This window comes from Atta colombica, unplaced genomic scaffold (assembly GCF_001594045.1).
Source record: "Atta colombica isolate Treedump-2 unplaced genomic scaffold, Acol1.0 scaffold189, whole genome shotgun sequence".
Taxonomy (NCBI): domain Eukaryota; kingdom Metazoa; phylum Arthropoda; class Insecta; order Hymenoptera; family Formicidae; genus Atta; species Atta colombica.
The window spans coordinates 911,719-926,439 of record NW_017259281.1 but is presented as its reverse complement, the minus strand read 5'-3'; the positions used below and the strand labels follow the sequence as shown (position 1 = coordinate 926,439).

Sequence of the window (14,721 nt, the reverse complement as noted above, 5' to 3'; positions counted from 1 at the left end):
GTGTGGGTGTGTATATATATATATATATATATAATAATTACAACGTATTTCTTCTACATTATTTTTCTAGCATATAATGGTTCTCTATAGATTCTGAAGAAAGTATTTGTCTGTAATATTTCTCAGTTTTATATTTCAATAAGTGATTAGTAACAATCGCAATATTGACCCGGGAACATTAATATTAATGAATTCTCCACAATCTGAGAACACGAGTGTGATATAACAGAGCACTGATCGATGCTAGAGATCCCGAGTTTGATCCCGGTAGGAAATAAAATATTTATGCTTGTATCTCCGTTTGGAAAAGATCAACAACTTTCTGAAAGTATCCTTACCCACAGAAACATCTATCGAAAAATCCGCCATGCCGTTTGGAATTGGCATTAAAATTAATGTGTAAATACACCTAATATTCGAATAATTCAAATAAATAAGTAAAAAACGAATAAAAATACTCATTCGAATACATTTCTTTTCTATTCGTCAAGAAACGAATACTTTCTCATTTCATTTAAATAAATATTTTTTGAATATGATTACGAATATTTCCGTTTCACTTTTACTCTATATTATCTGCATACAGCTTACAAGCCTGCAAGAGAAAACAAAAATCTATAAAAACAATGACTACGATTATATCGTCCGCGATCTATATGATGATCCTTGTTTAACGTATAGGTTAAACAAAAATATTTTTATTGGGAATAAATAATATATCTCGAAATTTAATATCTACTGACCGTAATGAACGAAGCTATCCAAGATATCTTATAAAATGTTTATAATATTACTGTGATGTAATCGGAATAATATCGGAATATGTATGGCGCTCTATCAAATAAATTTATAAATAATAAATGTAAATAAAAAATGTATTATTTTTAAAAATATTTTTCAAAATTTCTAAGTTTCTTTCATCTTAAAATCTGAATATTATAATGATAAAAAAAAATTCATTTTTTTACTTAAAGTCATCAAAGTTATAGTTAAGGAATAACGATTGCTTATTAAAATTTTTTTTCAATTTATATTTTGTTTAAATGAATATGAATACTCAATAGTTAAAAAAAAAAATATTTATAGTTTTTTTTGTGAATAAATCTTTTTTGAAAGCCCAAAAATGTAAATAAATATATGATTACATTTTTTTAATATAAAAATTTTGAATAAATACAATTTGGAGCTCAATTACAAATTTTTGTATTTATCGGATATATTAATTAAAATTATAAGTCCCACATGCTTATGGCAATTGAATAGTCAGTGTGCACATCATAAGCATATGAGAGAGGTAAACACAGATCAGAACGTAAGAAAAAGGAGAAGTTCACAAATTTTACACTTTACTGTATTACGTATCTGTCTTATGTATCTATTTTTTAAAAAAAATTTCACTAGAGCTTTCTTTAATTATAGCTATTAATAATCTCGTTTTTCTAATAATACTATTTATTGACAGATTTAATTAACAGAGTGTATCTATGTTTTGAGTACGGCTGTAATTAAAAAAAGAACTAATGAGGAATTTTTTTGAAAAATGGATCGTAGTAAAATGTAAAATCTGTGAACTTTTTCTTATTCTTCTTAAGTATATATTCAAAAATTTATTTAAATAATAAGGAATATTTTAAATATCTGTATTAAAAGGAAAATAAATAATTAATGACAATTGAATAAAAAAAATGTGTCTAATTTCTTAAGTAGCAAGCTGACATTATTTAATCATTTTGACAACAAAATATGGTTAAAGATGTCATTTTAAGATTAGATAGATAATGATGATAAATAATGTCATCTTATTACATAGATTTCATCAAAGTTAATAGTCATTTTCAAAAATATTAATAGTCATTTTCAATTATGATCGAAAATGTGCTTTTTTAAGGCTAAATGGTCTCTGCGGTTATACTCATCGTGATATTATAAGCGAGGTATATTAATTTTTGTTACATTTGTGTATAAAGATATGCCATTTATTATTTACTGACGGTCAAGGGGGATGAGGAGAATCGATCCATCTTTACAAGTGTTTTTAAAACGATCTCATCATTTTGTTCTTTATTTAACAAATGATATATAACAAAAATTAGTATATCATTTTACGCTTATAACAATTCAGTATGACTGTAACTCGGGCATTGCGTTACGTCGCGTCGCGTTACTTTCTAAGCATATTCGTTCTGTCATCGAAAATCTGCGGTTTTCATTTGGTACCGCGTCGCTTGACAAATAAACTTTTCCGCAGTTAAAAGCAAAATGCACATAGAAACGCGGGCTCCAAAATTATTTGATGGATATTCGAGACATATGACTCCTTGACACGTTTATTTGTGTCTTTTCCTTTTTGTTTAAAATTATAATTTCTTTCTTAAGATCCATCTTCGTTATAGACTTCGTTTCTCGTTTATTGTAGATTTACATTATACGATCCTAATAAATAGTTTATTATTATAATTTCTTTATTGTGGAATGTGAGAAGAAAATCGATATATATATAATTACATAATCCAATTCAATTTCGATTACGACAACAAAATATTATTCGAATTATATGTTTTACGAATGAGATTTTGATTCTCAAATTTTAAACGGTTCCGCTTGTAAAGGAAAGATATTTTTCATGAATGTATGGGAAACAATCGAAATGATTTCGATTAAATAAATTAAATTATTCATCAAAAACCGTAAAAGAATAGATAGATTGAATTTTTCATTGTACAACAATTTAATAAAATTGAAACAACGACTAGATACGCACGATAAAACAACAGTCTAATACATACATACATCGACACAACAAATCTCCGCCCATTTGGATAGTATCGGTTTCCACAACCTGGTATGTTCCAATCAGTCGCGTGCATCCGGAGCAACATTATCAATCTGAACGTGAAACACACGTAAATAAAGTCCGGCGAAAACGTCAGCGGGACAACCGACTGCGGAAGTGCAACAGCGTGTTGCAAAACTGCGTTTTACAAATTCGCGCCACTCTCGTGCCGACGGGCTCTCCCAGACGGAGAACCGGAAGTGAGAGGGAACGATGGCAAAGAGGCGCGCCGGTAGTGGCATTATTGTGCAATTAATGAGGGGCAAAACGCGCTATAACGAGAGATGAACTCGCGAAAACCGGCTAATAATTATAACACGACTTCGTGGAGCGGTTATTGTCCCAATTCGACGGTTAGAGAGGACGGGCAACAGGCACATGATGGAAGAGGGGTTGACCGGAGGAGGGGGAGGCGTTGCGCTTTGTGGATAATGGCTGCGCTCGAGAGGTCATGTGAGCCTGACGTTCCAGCATGTCAACAGCAACTATGCATCATCGGATGTCTGCCGCACGTAAACGCCTGTCTCCTCTCACCCTTCGCGCGCACCGTCCATCCCCTTCAGCATTGCTCTCTCTCTCTCTCTCTCTCTCTCCCTCCCTCCGTTTCTGCTCTGACTCGACGGCCCTTCCGTTCACCGCCGATCCTTCCCCTCCACCGTCGCGACTCGTGGTCAGATATACGAGCTCGTTCATTATAATAAGCAGTGACGGTCAAATGAACCCTCGTTAACCGTGAAATATCGATTCCGCTTCATCCGGGTGCAAAGATCGGAGTCACAGTGAATCACGATCGGTGGTGTTCATCATGATGTACCGATTTCCTCCTTCGGAGGAGGAGACTCAATTTTCCCGCGCTCTCACTTCACTGATCGAGAGCGTCAATAATCCTCAGGACCATTTAATATCTTCTTCTCGGGGCGGCAATTTTACGTCGACGTGACCGCCGGACCACGTAAATCCCGAGCGCAGCCTATACATCACGCGGGACTGGACACCCGGGTTGGGTGGCGAGCCGTAGATCGACCCCCGGGGTTGCACTTGACACTACATCGTCGTCGTAATAACAATTCATTTTCGGCAGCGGCATGATTTCCCCGGGAACGTGACCGCACTGCATACGTTGCTCAAGGGCGAGCGGTAGCGGTGGCATAGAACAGACAGGATGGTCAGGCAGTGGTGAGTGGGGTAGGGGGTATTAACGTGCGGTTGCTCGTGTACCGCGCTGTGAAATTACTTTAAATTATGGAGAACGACGAACCGAGGGAGAAAGAGATTGGGAAGTGTGGCACGTTTCTCGCTGGCTGGCTACATCCCCAGGAAGAGCAATTGGACAGAAAAAAGAAACGTTAATGTTACGTTCTTTCCCTTTTATACTTGTTCTATCATTTCTTCTTCTCTCTTTTGCCTTTGCGAGATACTTTATCCCGGTATACACTCGTGCTTCTGTGCTGTTTTCTTCTCTCCCTAAAATTTCTCATTTTCGCGTTTGCCCTTTCATTTTCATCACTCTTACATTTTTGACTAGATGATTTTCCCTTTGCCTTCTCACCTGAACTGTGTTTCTTGTTTCTTTATTTTTACGTGTTTCTTGTTTTTCTACTTCTTGAAGCTTTACTTTTTAACCACGCTTGTACTATTTTTTATCCTTTATTCTTGTTTATTGCCTCATTCTGTATTTTCATACTCGCGTTTTGTCTTCTTATTTCAATTTTTTCATTTTAATTTTTATTTATTATTACTAGAGCAAGATTTTGCTATAAATTGCTGTTTATTATTATTATATAGTTTTCTAAGAGAAAAATTAAAACCTAGAAAATATTAAAATCATAACAAATTGTTAATAGTTTTATTTATTTTTATTTATAACGGTTTAATGTAAGAATTGTTAGTCTTAACTTATAACGTAATTTATACAGACAACTTATTAATATATTCCTGATAAATATAAAGAGCGATATAAAGAATATATATATATCTATCTTATTTGTTTCGTAATATTTGTATAATCTGAATAAATATATATACATGTTCATATAATCCTCTTTTCTCTTTGCCACATTTTAATTTTTGTAGTACGTTTCAGGAAACTACTCGCTGAACTGAATAAATTTCTTTCTCTTTCTCTCTATCTCTCTAACCCTCCGACCCTCGCACTTTCCTATATACATATATAGTAGTACGCGTGTACCACCCCCGCGCGAAGTACAGCTCCCGATTCGACTGCATATCTCCACGCCAGGAATTGGAGTGGATGGCGAACGTGGGTACAATAGTTCGCATTGTATTGGATCTAGCCGAGTGATAGGCCCCTCTCCCGGTTTCCTCCTGTTCACCCTCTCCCACTTCCTCGCGCTTCACCTTCCTCAACCCCTTCGTACTCAACCCTCCTATCGTATCTCATTTTCTGAAGGCCCGGCGCGAGCGTGTATTGTGCTCGCTATGCCCAAATCTCGCTATCTATCGCTATTGCAGCCAACTGCGTCGCCTCTGCCGTTTTGTGCCCAGCTGCGCTTTGGTTTAAGTGCATCGCGGATTCGACCGATGCGCGAATGCATTCCTCGAGGGTGGACGATTCCTATCACGCTCCGTCGGTCGGTCGTCGGTACTTCGTAATAAATGCCTTCGACAATCGATAATGATATTACCGTGAAATTTTTCTTTGTTATAAATTCATTAAAAAAATATACATGTATAATAATACTTAACATTGTAGTAGACACTGCCATGTTTCCTGAATAAATTTTTTTACAAAATAAATTCACAGAAAAATAGAATACTGTAATGAACATCTTAATAAATTATTTACTTGAAAATAATTTATTAAGACGCCCATACAATATTCTATTTTTCTGTTAATTTATTTTGTATCTGTTTTTACTCTTATCTATTTTTACTTCATAATTAAAATTTATTTAATTAAAAAATTTTTATTTTCTATTCCTTTTTATGAGTTTATGAAAGAAGAATGTCCGTTATTTTAAAAACTTTATTATCAAAAGCCAAGATTTTTTCATCTTGTTATCGCTCAGATAATAATTTTTAGTGTCTCGTGCGTATAGTGAGACGCGCCTAAATGTAGGAGATGATCAAATACCGATGAAGAAAAGCACCTGAAGGGAATAATCGTTTGGACTGATTAACGTCGCGAACAACATGTCAAGCGTGTGCGGCACGAATTCAGGCCATTGTGAATATCTGAATATCCGCGAGGCACGCGAATTCCCATATCTGATTGCGCGCAGATAGACTAGGATCTCATTTCCTGAGTACATCCAAGTATTTCATATATGTATGTGCACTCGAATGTTCCATCCATGCATTACGCATTGCGATGTGATATTTTGTTATATTATGACTGCCTCGTAACGATCTCGTTTTCAATATAGACAATTTTACCGCAAAATAAAACAGTTGACTTTAAAATAAATTATCAAGTTTAAATAAAATGTGAATTTGCTTTTTTTTTAAAATTCATTTTGAAAGATATTTGAAAGTGGAGTTGCAATCGTCCTTCAAAATGAACTTTTAAAACAGACGACATTGTATTATACGCAAGTCCGCATTGCAATTTTAAAGGTATTCCCTTCACCAAGCGAAAATAACTGTGGCTTTTATTTTATAAAATCTGCGAATGCGCACAGTGAAAATTCGCCGCTTAAATGAAGCTGTAATCCGGCTAAGAGTAAGCCGCGAGTAACGCTTTTGAAAATTCGTTCCATCAACGGTAATTTATTGCCGGCCTCGACCCCTAGCGAACCCCTCCTCATCTAAATACGCAGATTTTAGTAGTCGAATCCACATGTATGTCACGGTGATCCCAATAACGGCGTACGCGTAGATAATTTGCTGCATTAGTATCGTACACCGTGTACAGACTGGTTTCATATAATTAGGCACACGATTGGGTGCGGCAAATACGCGATTATGGATTATTCGTTCGGTGTGCAATGGTACGCAAATACGAATATCCTAAATTATGAAACGGGCTCAACGCTTTCTATCATATATATCTTTCATACGATTGCAGAGGCAATTATACATAAAGAAATTGTAATCTACTTATTTAGGTTATATATCGATGAAGATAATGATTTTAATTGTTTTTTCCTTAATTATAATTAATCTTAAATATTTTAACATATAAATAAGAGAAAGAATCCCTAGAATTCAAAGCGATCCAAAGCGGATTTTATTTAATAATATATATATATAAATTTTTAAATTAAATTAAAAAATTTTTTTCAGTCCTATAAACTGCATTGCGCTGATTTGTCGAACTTGAAACGCAATCATAAATTGAAATAAAATAATAATTAAAATAAAAACAGCTCTAATAATAAATCGAATAATAAGTAAATTATTTAAATGAGCCTCTGGCATATTTTAATATGCGCTAATAATATATTTATAAGATATAATTAATAAATATAAGATAAAAATAATATTAATAAGGTATAATTCGCAAACAATTGGAATATACTTACCAACTTAGGAGTTAACTGCAAACGTGGATTTTAATTCTGGGTTTGATTCTTTTCAATGCGGAAGTCAAATACAACTCATGTCTTGTAAATATATTATTAATACACTAACAACCGCAGAGGCTTACATAGATAATACTTATATTTAAAGTATATAATAATATATAAATTAAATTAATAATCAATTTAATAATGATGCTAATAAGTATCATTTAAAATATAAACTGTAAATAAATTATTGCGAAAAATTAAAATTAAATACTTTATTATTGTAAATATAATAAATTATCGGTGCAGATAATAAATACTTTATTATCTGCACCGATAATTTTTCAGTGGTAACTCACAATAATAAAATTCTAGAAGAATATTTATTTAAGCTTGTTTTTATAAATTTGTCCAGTCTGATTAAATTCTAAATGGGTAAATTCTAAGGTCGACTCAACGACACACGAAATGTCGCAAAGAGTGAGTGAGTGTGAGAGAGAGAGAGAGAGAGAGAGAGAGAGAGAGAGAGAGAGAGACAGAGAGAAAATCCCCTGAAAAATGGGATTACTACGAAACCGTGTCCTCGTCAGGAAGAGGATAGAGAATTAAACGGCCTTCGAACGCGGCCCAAATAATTGATGCACGTCAATTAGATTTGTCAGGCCAATCGTCGTAATTAAATCAACAGGAACGCGAGGCATGAACACGTACACATAACTGTCGACGGATGCATACGCGTATGCGTGCACATTCTACGCGCGTGTGCACATATGTATCTTCACGTACGACTATCTGGGGACCGTATATGAGAGAGTGTCCACGGCGTGAAATTTAAATTTCTCCGATACCGGACATCGATAATCCCGTTGATTCGTCGAAACCGCCGGCAATTCGTGCCGCACTTTTTCGATAATGGTTAACTATTCCGTTAAGCGACGCAGTCATTATCAATTATGATCAATTATCGTTCGCAGAATGTATTTAGAATAGACGACGAACAAAAGTCGAATAATTTTTCTTTTTTAAAATCAACTTGTTTCTGCTAATAGAACTCTGTGAAGAAGAACTAGAATTTCAGTTATGTAATATATGACATGTATTTGAATTTCAGCTAAATTCATCTGAAAAGTCTAACTGAGACTTCTATTCTGTAACTTATAACGACAGGTTGGTATCTTTATATTGTCGCTTATTTATATGTATAAAATCTGCGCAATGTAACCGATACTGTCATTAATTATTTATTTCTTGTCTCTTTCCAATTCTAGAATGGGAAAAAGATGAGGAACCTCAGTTAAAAGTTAATCGTGAATTGTGGAACTGATGGGCCCGGTTTCTCATTATTTGGTTAACTTATAGTTAGCCATGATGTTTCATGATATTATGATAGATAAATTGAATAAAACATCAAATTAAGGCTAACTATAAGTTTAATCACAAGTTAAATTTAATCACAAGTTAATCAGGAAATGAAAAACTAAGTTTAAGAGTAGTTATCAAATAAAAGCCTTATCAGTTTTTACATTTATCGTATTATATAAATTACTTGTTATAAAATGAAGTTATCAATGAATAGAATAGGATAGAAAATGATGATGGGAAACTGTTACTGCTGGCAATTTAACACGAAAGATGTCAAAGTAAGGCAATTATTGTAATTTTCATTATTTATTTAAAGAGATAATTTTGTCACAGATATTTTTGAATTACTGTGTAGATTTCATAGATATAATATTATATTTATAAGAGATTCATTGGAAAACACATAAGAATCGATAAGAAGCTCTATATCGTCATAAAGGAAGAAAGTTAGTTAGATATTGATGAAATATGAGAATATGTGCGTATGTGCTTGTACGTTTTTCGTCGATGTATGTAACGCAACAGGTTTCTTCGCTTATTTTCGTAGCATCGCAGGTTGGCGCAAGAGTGATATCATGTAATATAACTCGAAACATTCTCTTACTGTACCTTTCTGTTATATTTTGAGGGTAGAACTGAGGGTCCACCAAGCGCTCGTATTTAATCGGTCATGGTTGTTCAACGGTTTACTTATGAATTAATCAACGTGACAACAAGCTGCAATAAATTTACGTTTCTGCAACGTTTCTTCCGTGGTGCTTAATTATTCTTCTTCGTAATGAGACGTTCGTTAACACAAAAATATTCTTAATATATACTATGGCATATTTTTTTGAACAATTGTTAATTTTTTCTTGATGTTAAAATTACAAATTATTATATATTTTGTTGATTTAATTTTGTTGATTTTCATCAAAGGAGATTTATACTTGTAAGTTCATTAGCTTGCGATTTTTATTATTACAATTTAGAGATCATTGTTCGAAGTTCGCGACGTAAGATCTTACCGGAAGGATTCTTCGGTATGGCATCGACAAATTGCACCCCGCCATGTAGCCATTTTTGCTCTGACAGTTTCTCTGCAAGATAAATTGAATTGCTCGGTTAATGTATATACAGGTCGTCGCTTGCGTTTACTATTAAAATGCAATGTCAAGACGAGGCGGAATATTTCCACGCTCTATGCCGTACATTTAAATTACAGAGACAGCAGAAATAACTAACAATTTTAATCACAGCGTTTAATATTATTACAATACAACGTCGCTAATAATGTCGTTAATATTGTAACGCAATGTTAAATCCTGCCACTATATCATGCGTTCACTTCTGGCATTGTGTTTTACTTACACATTTGAATGCGGTAACGCATTCGTACTAAATAAGTTTATTGTTGTTATAAATAATTCATTAAATTTATAATTTTTTATTAACAATCTATATACCTCTAATATTTTTTTAATCTGCTTTAATATTTTAACTTATTTTTTTTAAGCTTGTTCAAAGTGTAGAGAAAATCTAAAATTAAAATGTCACTAATAAAGAGTCAAATGAAGTACCTATTACTTATAAATGGAATAAAATAGTACGCACTTACCCAAGACTTTCGTAGTGAGAGAAATGAATAATGTTCTAAACGGATGACATTTTAATGATCTTGCGAGAGATGCCAAAAAGGATCAGACTGAGTGATAACTCACGTTTGATAAACTCCTGCACATCTTGGACGGTGATCGTGGCATCAGGTTGCTTCACTATGAAGGCCACTGGAACTTCTCCGTTACGTTCATCAGGTCTGGAGGTGACCGCGGCATCTTTTATCGCTTGATGCGACAGTAGGACGGTTTCTATCTCTGACGGCGCGACTTGGTAGCCTTTGTACTTGATCAGTTCCTTGACACGATCGATCACATGCAACCTATTCTTGTTGTCGAAATAGCCGATATCACCGGTATGAAGCCATCCATCCTGATCGATGGTCTGTTTGGTCGCCTCAGGGTTGTTCCAGTAACCTAGCATCACTTGTTCTCCCATGTAGCAGATCTCGCCTACCTGGCCGGCTTCCAACGTCTCTTGTGTTTTAAGATCGACCACTTTGCTGAGAAAACCAGGTACAAGTAATCCGGTACTTGGATTTTCAAACGAATTGTTATCGTCATCGTTGCGTCCGCTCACACCGCTCACTACTGATAACTCCGTCATGCCATAGCCATTGCGAATGTATTTTATACCGAGGCGAGTTTTTACTGCGGTTATAACCTGCAAAGAAAAAAAAAAGATAAGTTACTTTAAATTTCACCATTTGAACTTGAGCAAGCATCGATTAATTCTTTTCGATTTTTTAATTTAAAATTAATTAATGCAAAAAAATTAATTTGTAAAATAATCTGAGGATATTAATATTATACATTAATATTATTTTGTAATATTATCTCTGGAATCCGTTATAGAATGCTATTTTTAGGATAATAAAAAGTTTATGTAACAAAGATTTTTGTGTTTAAATTAAATTATTATCCAGGCAAGCTGATGCTATTTGTAATTTTGATATAAAAATAATAATGTCACGTTGCTACCTTAATAATTAATGTATATTTAAAAAACAGATTCTAAAATGTAGCTATATACCTACTTATATACCAAAAAGACTCTGCATCAAAACATTTTCATTAGTTGATGAACTAAAAATCGTTTTATTGGCTGCCTAAGAGAATTTATCCATGGCAGGATACGTGAATATATTAATATTAGTGTACTAAAAAGAAATCCATTATTTTTCCATTCAATTTCATGCAAAAATAATGGATTTCTTTTTACTACATCTAATACATTCCCAAAGTGCTTTAAAGCTTCTATCAAAGATGACTATTGCATATTAATTATATTATTGATATTTAATAAAATATAACTAACAATTTAGAGTTTTTTTTTTAATATGCACACAATCTTGTAACCAAACTTTTCTATTATTATGTATTTAATCTTTATAAAAAGAATTATTTTTATAATTATTATTACAAAAACAGAATTTAGTAGAGTAAACTTCACTCAATACCAAAATTAATATACAAATGTTTTATGGTATTCTTCTTATTTTCAATGTCTGTATTACCACAATTGTATCTCAATTATGACAGAGATAAAGCAACTATAAAAAAACAGCATTCAGGAAACGTTTAAGTTCAGAGGCATGTTTGGTCTTCGAAACTTTGAGACCTTGTCCTCTTCCTCCCTTTATCTCGTTCACCGATAAGAGATCAGTTCCGCATTTTCCGAAAGACGATTGCGAACTCGCGATACAATCTTTTATTTTCTTCTCCTTTACTTCTCCTTAGCGACTTTGTGAACTGGTTAAACAAAAACGAACGCGATAAAGTTACTTCCCGAGTCATGTCTAGTGAAAATGCGACGACTCTCTGGGACTTCCTCTCGTAGTCTTTCGTCTGATTCTCTCGCCGCAGCCGCGACAAGGACTCACTTCGGCACTTAGTCCCACCGATGGCTGCTTTTCTTGCCTTGATAACTTGGCCGAAGAGGGGTTTGATAGACAGAGAGAACGACGAACTTCACAAGGACAGAAGAAAACTTACGTCCTTCCCGAGCGGCGCCGCTCCGCAGACGAGTTCTCTCACGCTGCGAAAATCATATCTATCCACTAGCGGATGTTTCGCCAGGAACGTCAATATCGACGGCACGACCGGTAGGTGGGTGACTTTATATTTCTGTACCAGGGTTAGGAAAAGTTTCGGCTCGAAGATGGACATTATGATCATGGTGCATCTCGAGATAAGACCGATCATCATCGTGCTTATCCCGTAGCCATGATAAAACGGCAACAGCATCAACATTTTGTCGCCACTTCTTGCGTCCAAGTATTCGGGCTTGCTGTTTTAAAATCATATTTGAGTTATATAGAATCAAATCCTTAACTACATTTTCGAGTGAGAAAATAACTTTGTTTCTTTCGTATGATTGTACATGCACAGCATTTGCAAATAAAGTATAAAGTTAAAATTAGCATTAACATTTTAATTAGAGATATTCTGGAAATTTTACTTTTAAATAATTATTTATGATATAATTATATTTATGTTATATTTAGATCTCTCTTTAAATCAAATACGTTTAATGTGTGTGTTTTTAATTAAATTCATATTAATTTCACTGTTGTTGTTAAAAAACGTTGATCAATGATCAATGTTAACAAAAGGATGTAAATAAAACTTGCCGCATTTTTACTAAAAACGCGATTAGATTTTTATGAGACAGCGTTACTCCTTTTGGCAATCCTGTGGTTCCGCTTGAAGAAAGAATAGCCCATGGATGACGGCTGGGATCATCGATATCTGTAGGTTTGTATTCCATGTAGTTTACGTCTGATTCGTTATTTAAGATATCCGTCAACGTACGAACATTTGCCGTGTGTGATTGATTATCCAGCTGTATTAATTCTATTTTCCAGGATAACTGTGGTAGGAGTTTAGCGAGGACACTTTCGGTGCGCTCAGACACGAAGACAATACGCGGCTTCGCAATGTTTAACATGTGCTGGAATTCATCTAAATGATAAAATTAATTAGCATTTAAGTTTGGCAATTATTGTGTTAATAATTACTCGTATAGTTAAATCAAATTAAATTACAAACAAATCATTATATTTGTTGATATAAAATATAGATCTTATCAGATAACATTATTAGATACATATGTCATGACTACTTTTACAGAGAAATGATGTATGATACAATATGTGCATAAATGTAAATATTATATATTAAATGTATATAAATATTGTATATTTTATACATACTATATAAATACATATTATATATTGCATATATATAATTTATTATATAATACTTTTTTACTTACATTCTGTATATGAAGGATTGTACGGTGTTATTATAGCACCAAGATAAGAAATGGCACAACCCGGTATTAACCAATTTAATCGATTTTCAGTTGCAATGGCAATTCTGTCCCCAATTTTTATTCCATATCTTTGCAAGAACTTTGCGAGCTTCACACTTTTCTCGAGTAATTCTCTATATGTCAATTGATTGCCGGTTGGTCCATCTATCTAAAAAAAAAAAATAATGTCTTTTTATAATTATATATAAAATCGATAATAAGAGATAGTCTAGACAGAATAAAAAATAAAATATTTTTTTAAATTTTGCACATTAAAGAGACTGAAGATTATATTGTTCAAAATTTTCGATAATTTTTTACAATGCGAATTGAATTGAATAAATGTACGAAAGAAGTTTTAAGCAATATTTATACAACACGTAAAGTGTGAAAAATATATTTTTTATTGACAAATACTACGTGAACAAGTCAGGGACCAGTTAATATAAAAGACATATAATATGACAATTTGGAAGATATGAAATAATGAAAATTTGGAGATAAAATTCATGAATTTTGTCTCCGGTGATTAGCATCGATAGCATTATGTGCGAAAAAACATTGTAAACACCATTTACATCGCGTTGTTATTTAGCAAGAGATGAATCCGTAATTGGCAATTACTACTATGCGTTTTGTAATTATGAAACATACTGCATAAATATGATTACTGTATTCGCGCAATTTGTTTAGAATGACTTCTCCCAAAGACACATTTGGCGTTGGCTGTTCCAAACGGCGCTCATATATTTTTCCCATTTTTGCAGCAATGTTGAGTTTGCTTGACAAGCAAAATGTTTCTACCTAAAAAAAATATAATTCTTAATATAATTCTTCATTTTTTAATTTAAATTAATAATAAGTATAGGCTGCGAGTCTCACTCACACACACACACACATACACATACACACACACACACACACACACACACACACACACACACACACACACACAAAACTAGATCTGTTGTGTTATTAAAAATCAAAAGTTTATTATCACAAACATTTCAATCTTAATTAGATCATTCTCAATGTTACAATTTAAAAGCAACGACTCATTTGAAAGACAATAACTTGTCGAAACACAATATGTCAACATAATATGATTTAGATTTACAGTAATTGTAATAATATAAAATTTATATT

General features: G+C 33.3%; 1 protein-coding gene across 1 annotated transcript in view; it reads right to left on the bottom strand.

The window, feature by feature from the left end:
- Nucleotides 1–9,557: 9,557 nt before the first annotated feature.
- The window catches only part of LOC108686697 (4-coumarate--CoA ligase 1-like), a 25,172-nt gene continuing 20,008 nt past the window's right edge, over nucleotides 9,558–14,721 (bottom strand). The window contains exons 2-7 of the mRNA XM_018192122.1: nucleotides 14,230–14,379; nucleotides 13,537–13,744; nucleotides 12,893–13,223; nucleotides 12,255–12,549; nucleotides 10,365–10,923; nucleotides 9,558–9,743 (exon numbers count right to left, since the gene is read on the bottom strand). Coding sequence (XP_018047611.1) covers nucleotides 9,625–9,743; nucleotides 10,365–10,923; nucleotides 12,255–12,549; nucleotides 12,893–13,223; nucleotides 13,537–13,744; nucleotides 14,230–14,334 — 1,617 coding nt within the window. The 5' untranslated portion in view covers nucleotides 14,335–14,379 and the 3' untranslated portion in view covers nucleotides 9,558–9,624. The remainder of the gene's footprint in view (nucleotides 9,744–10,364; nucleotides 10,924–12,254; nucleotides 12,550–12,892; nucleotides 13,224–13,536; nucleotides 13,745–14,229; nucleotides 14,380–14,721) is intronic.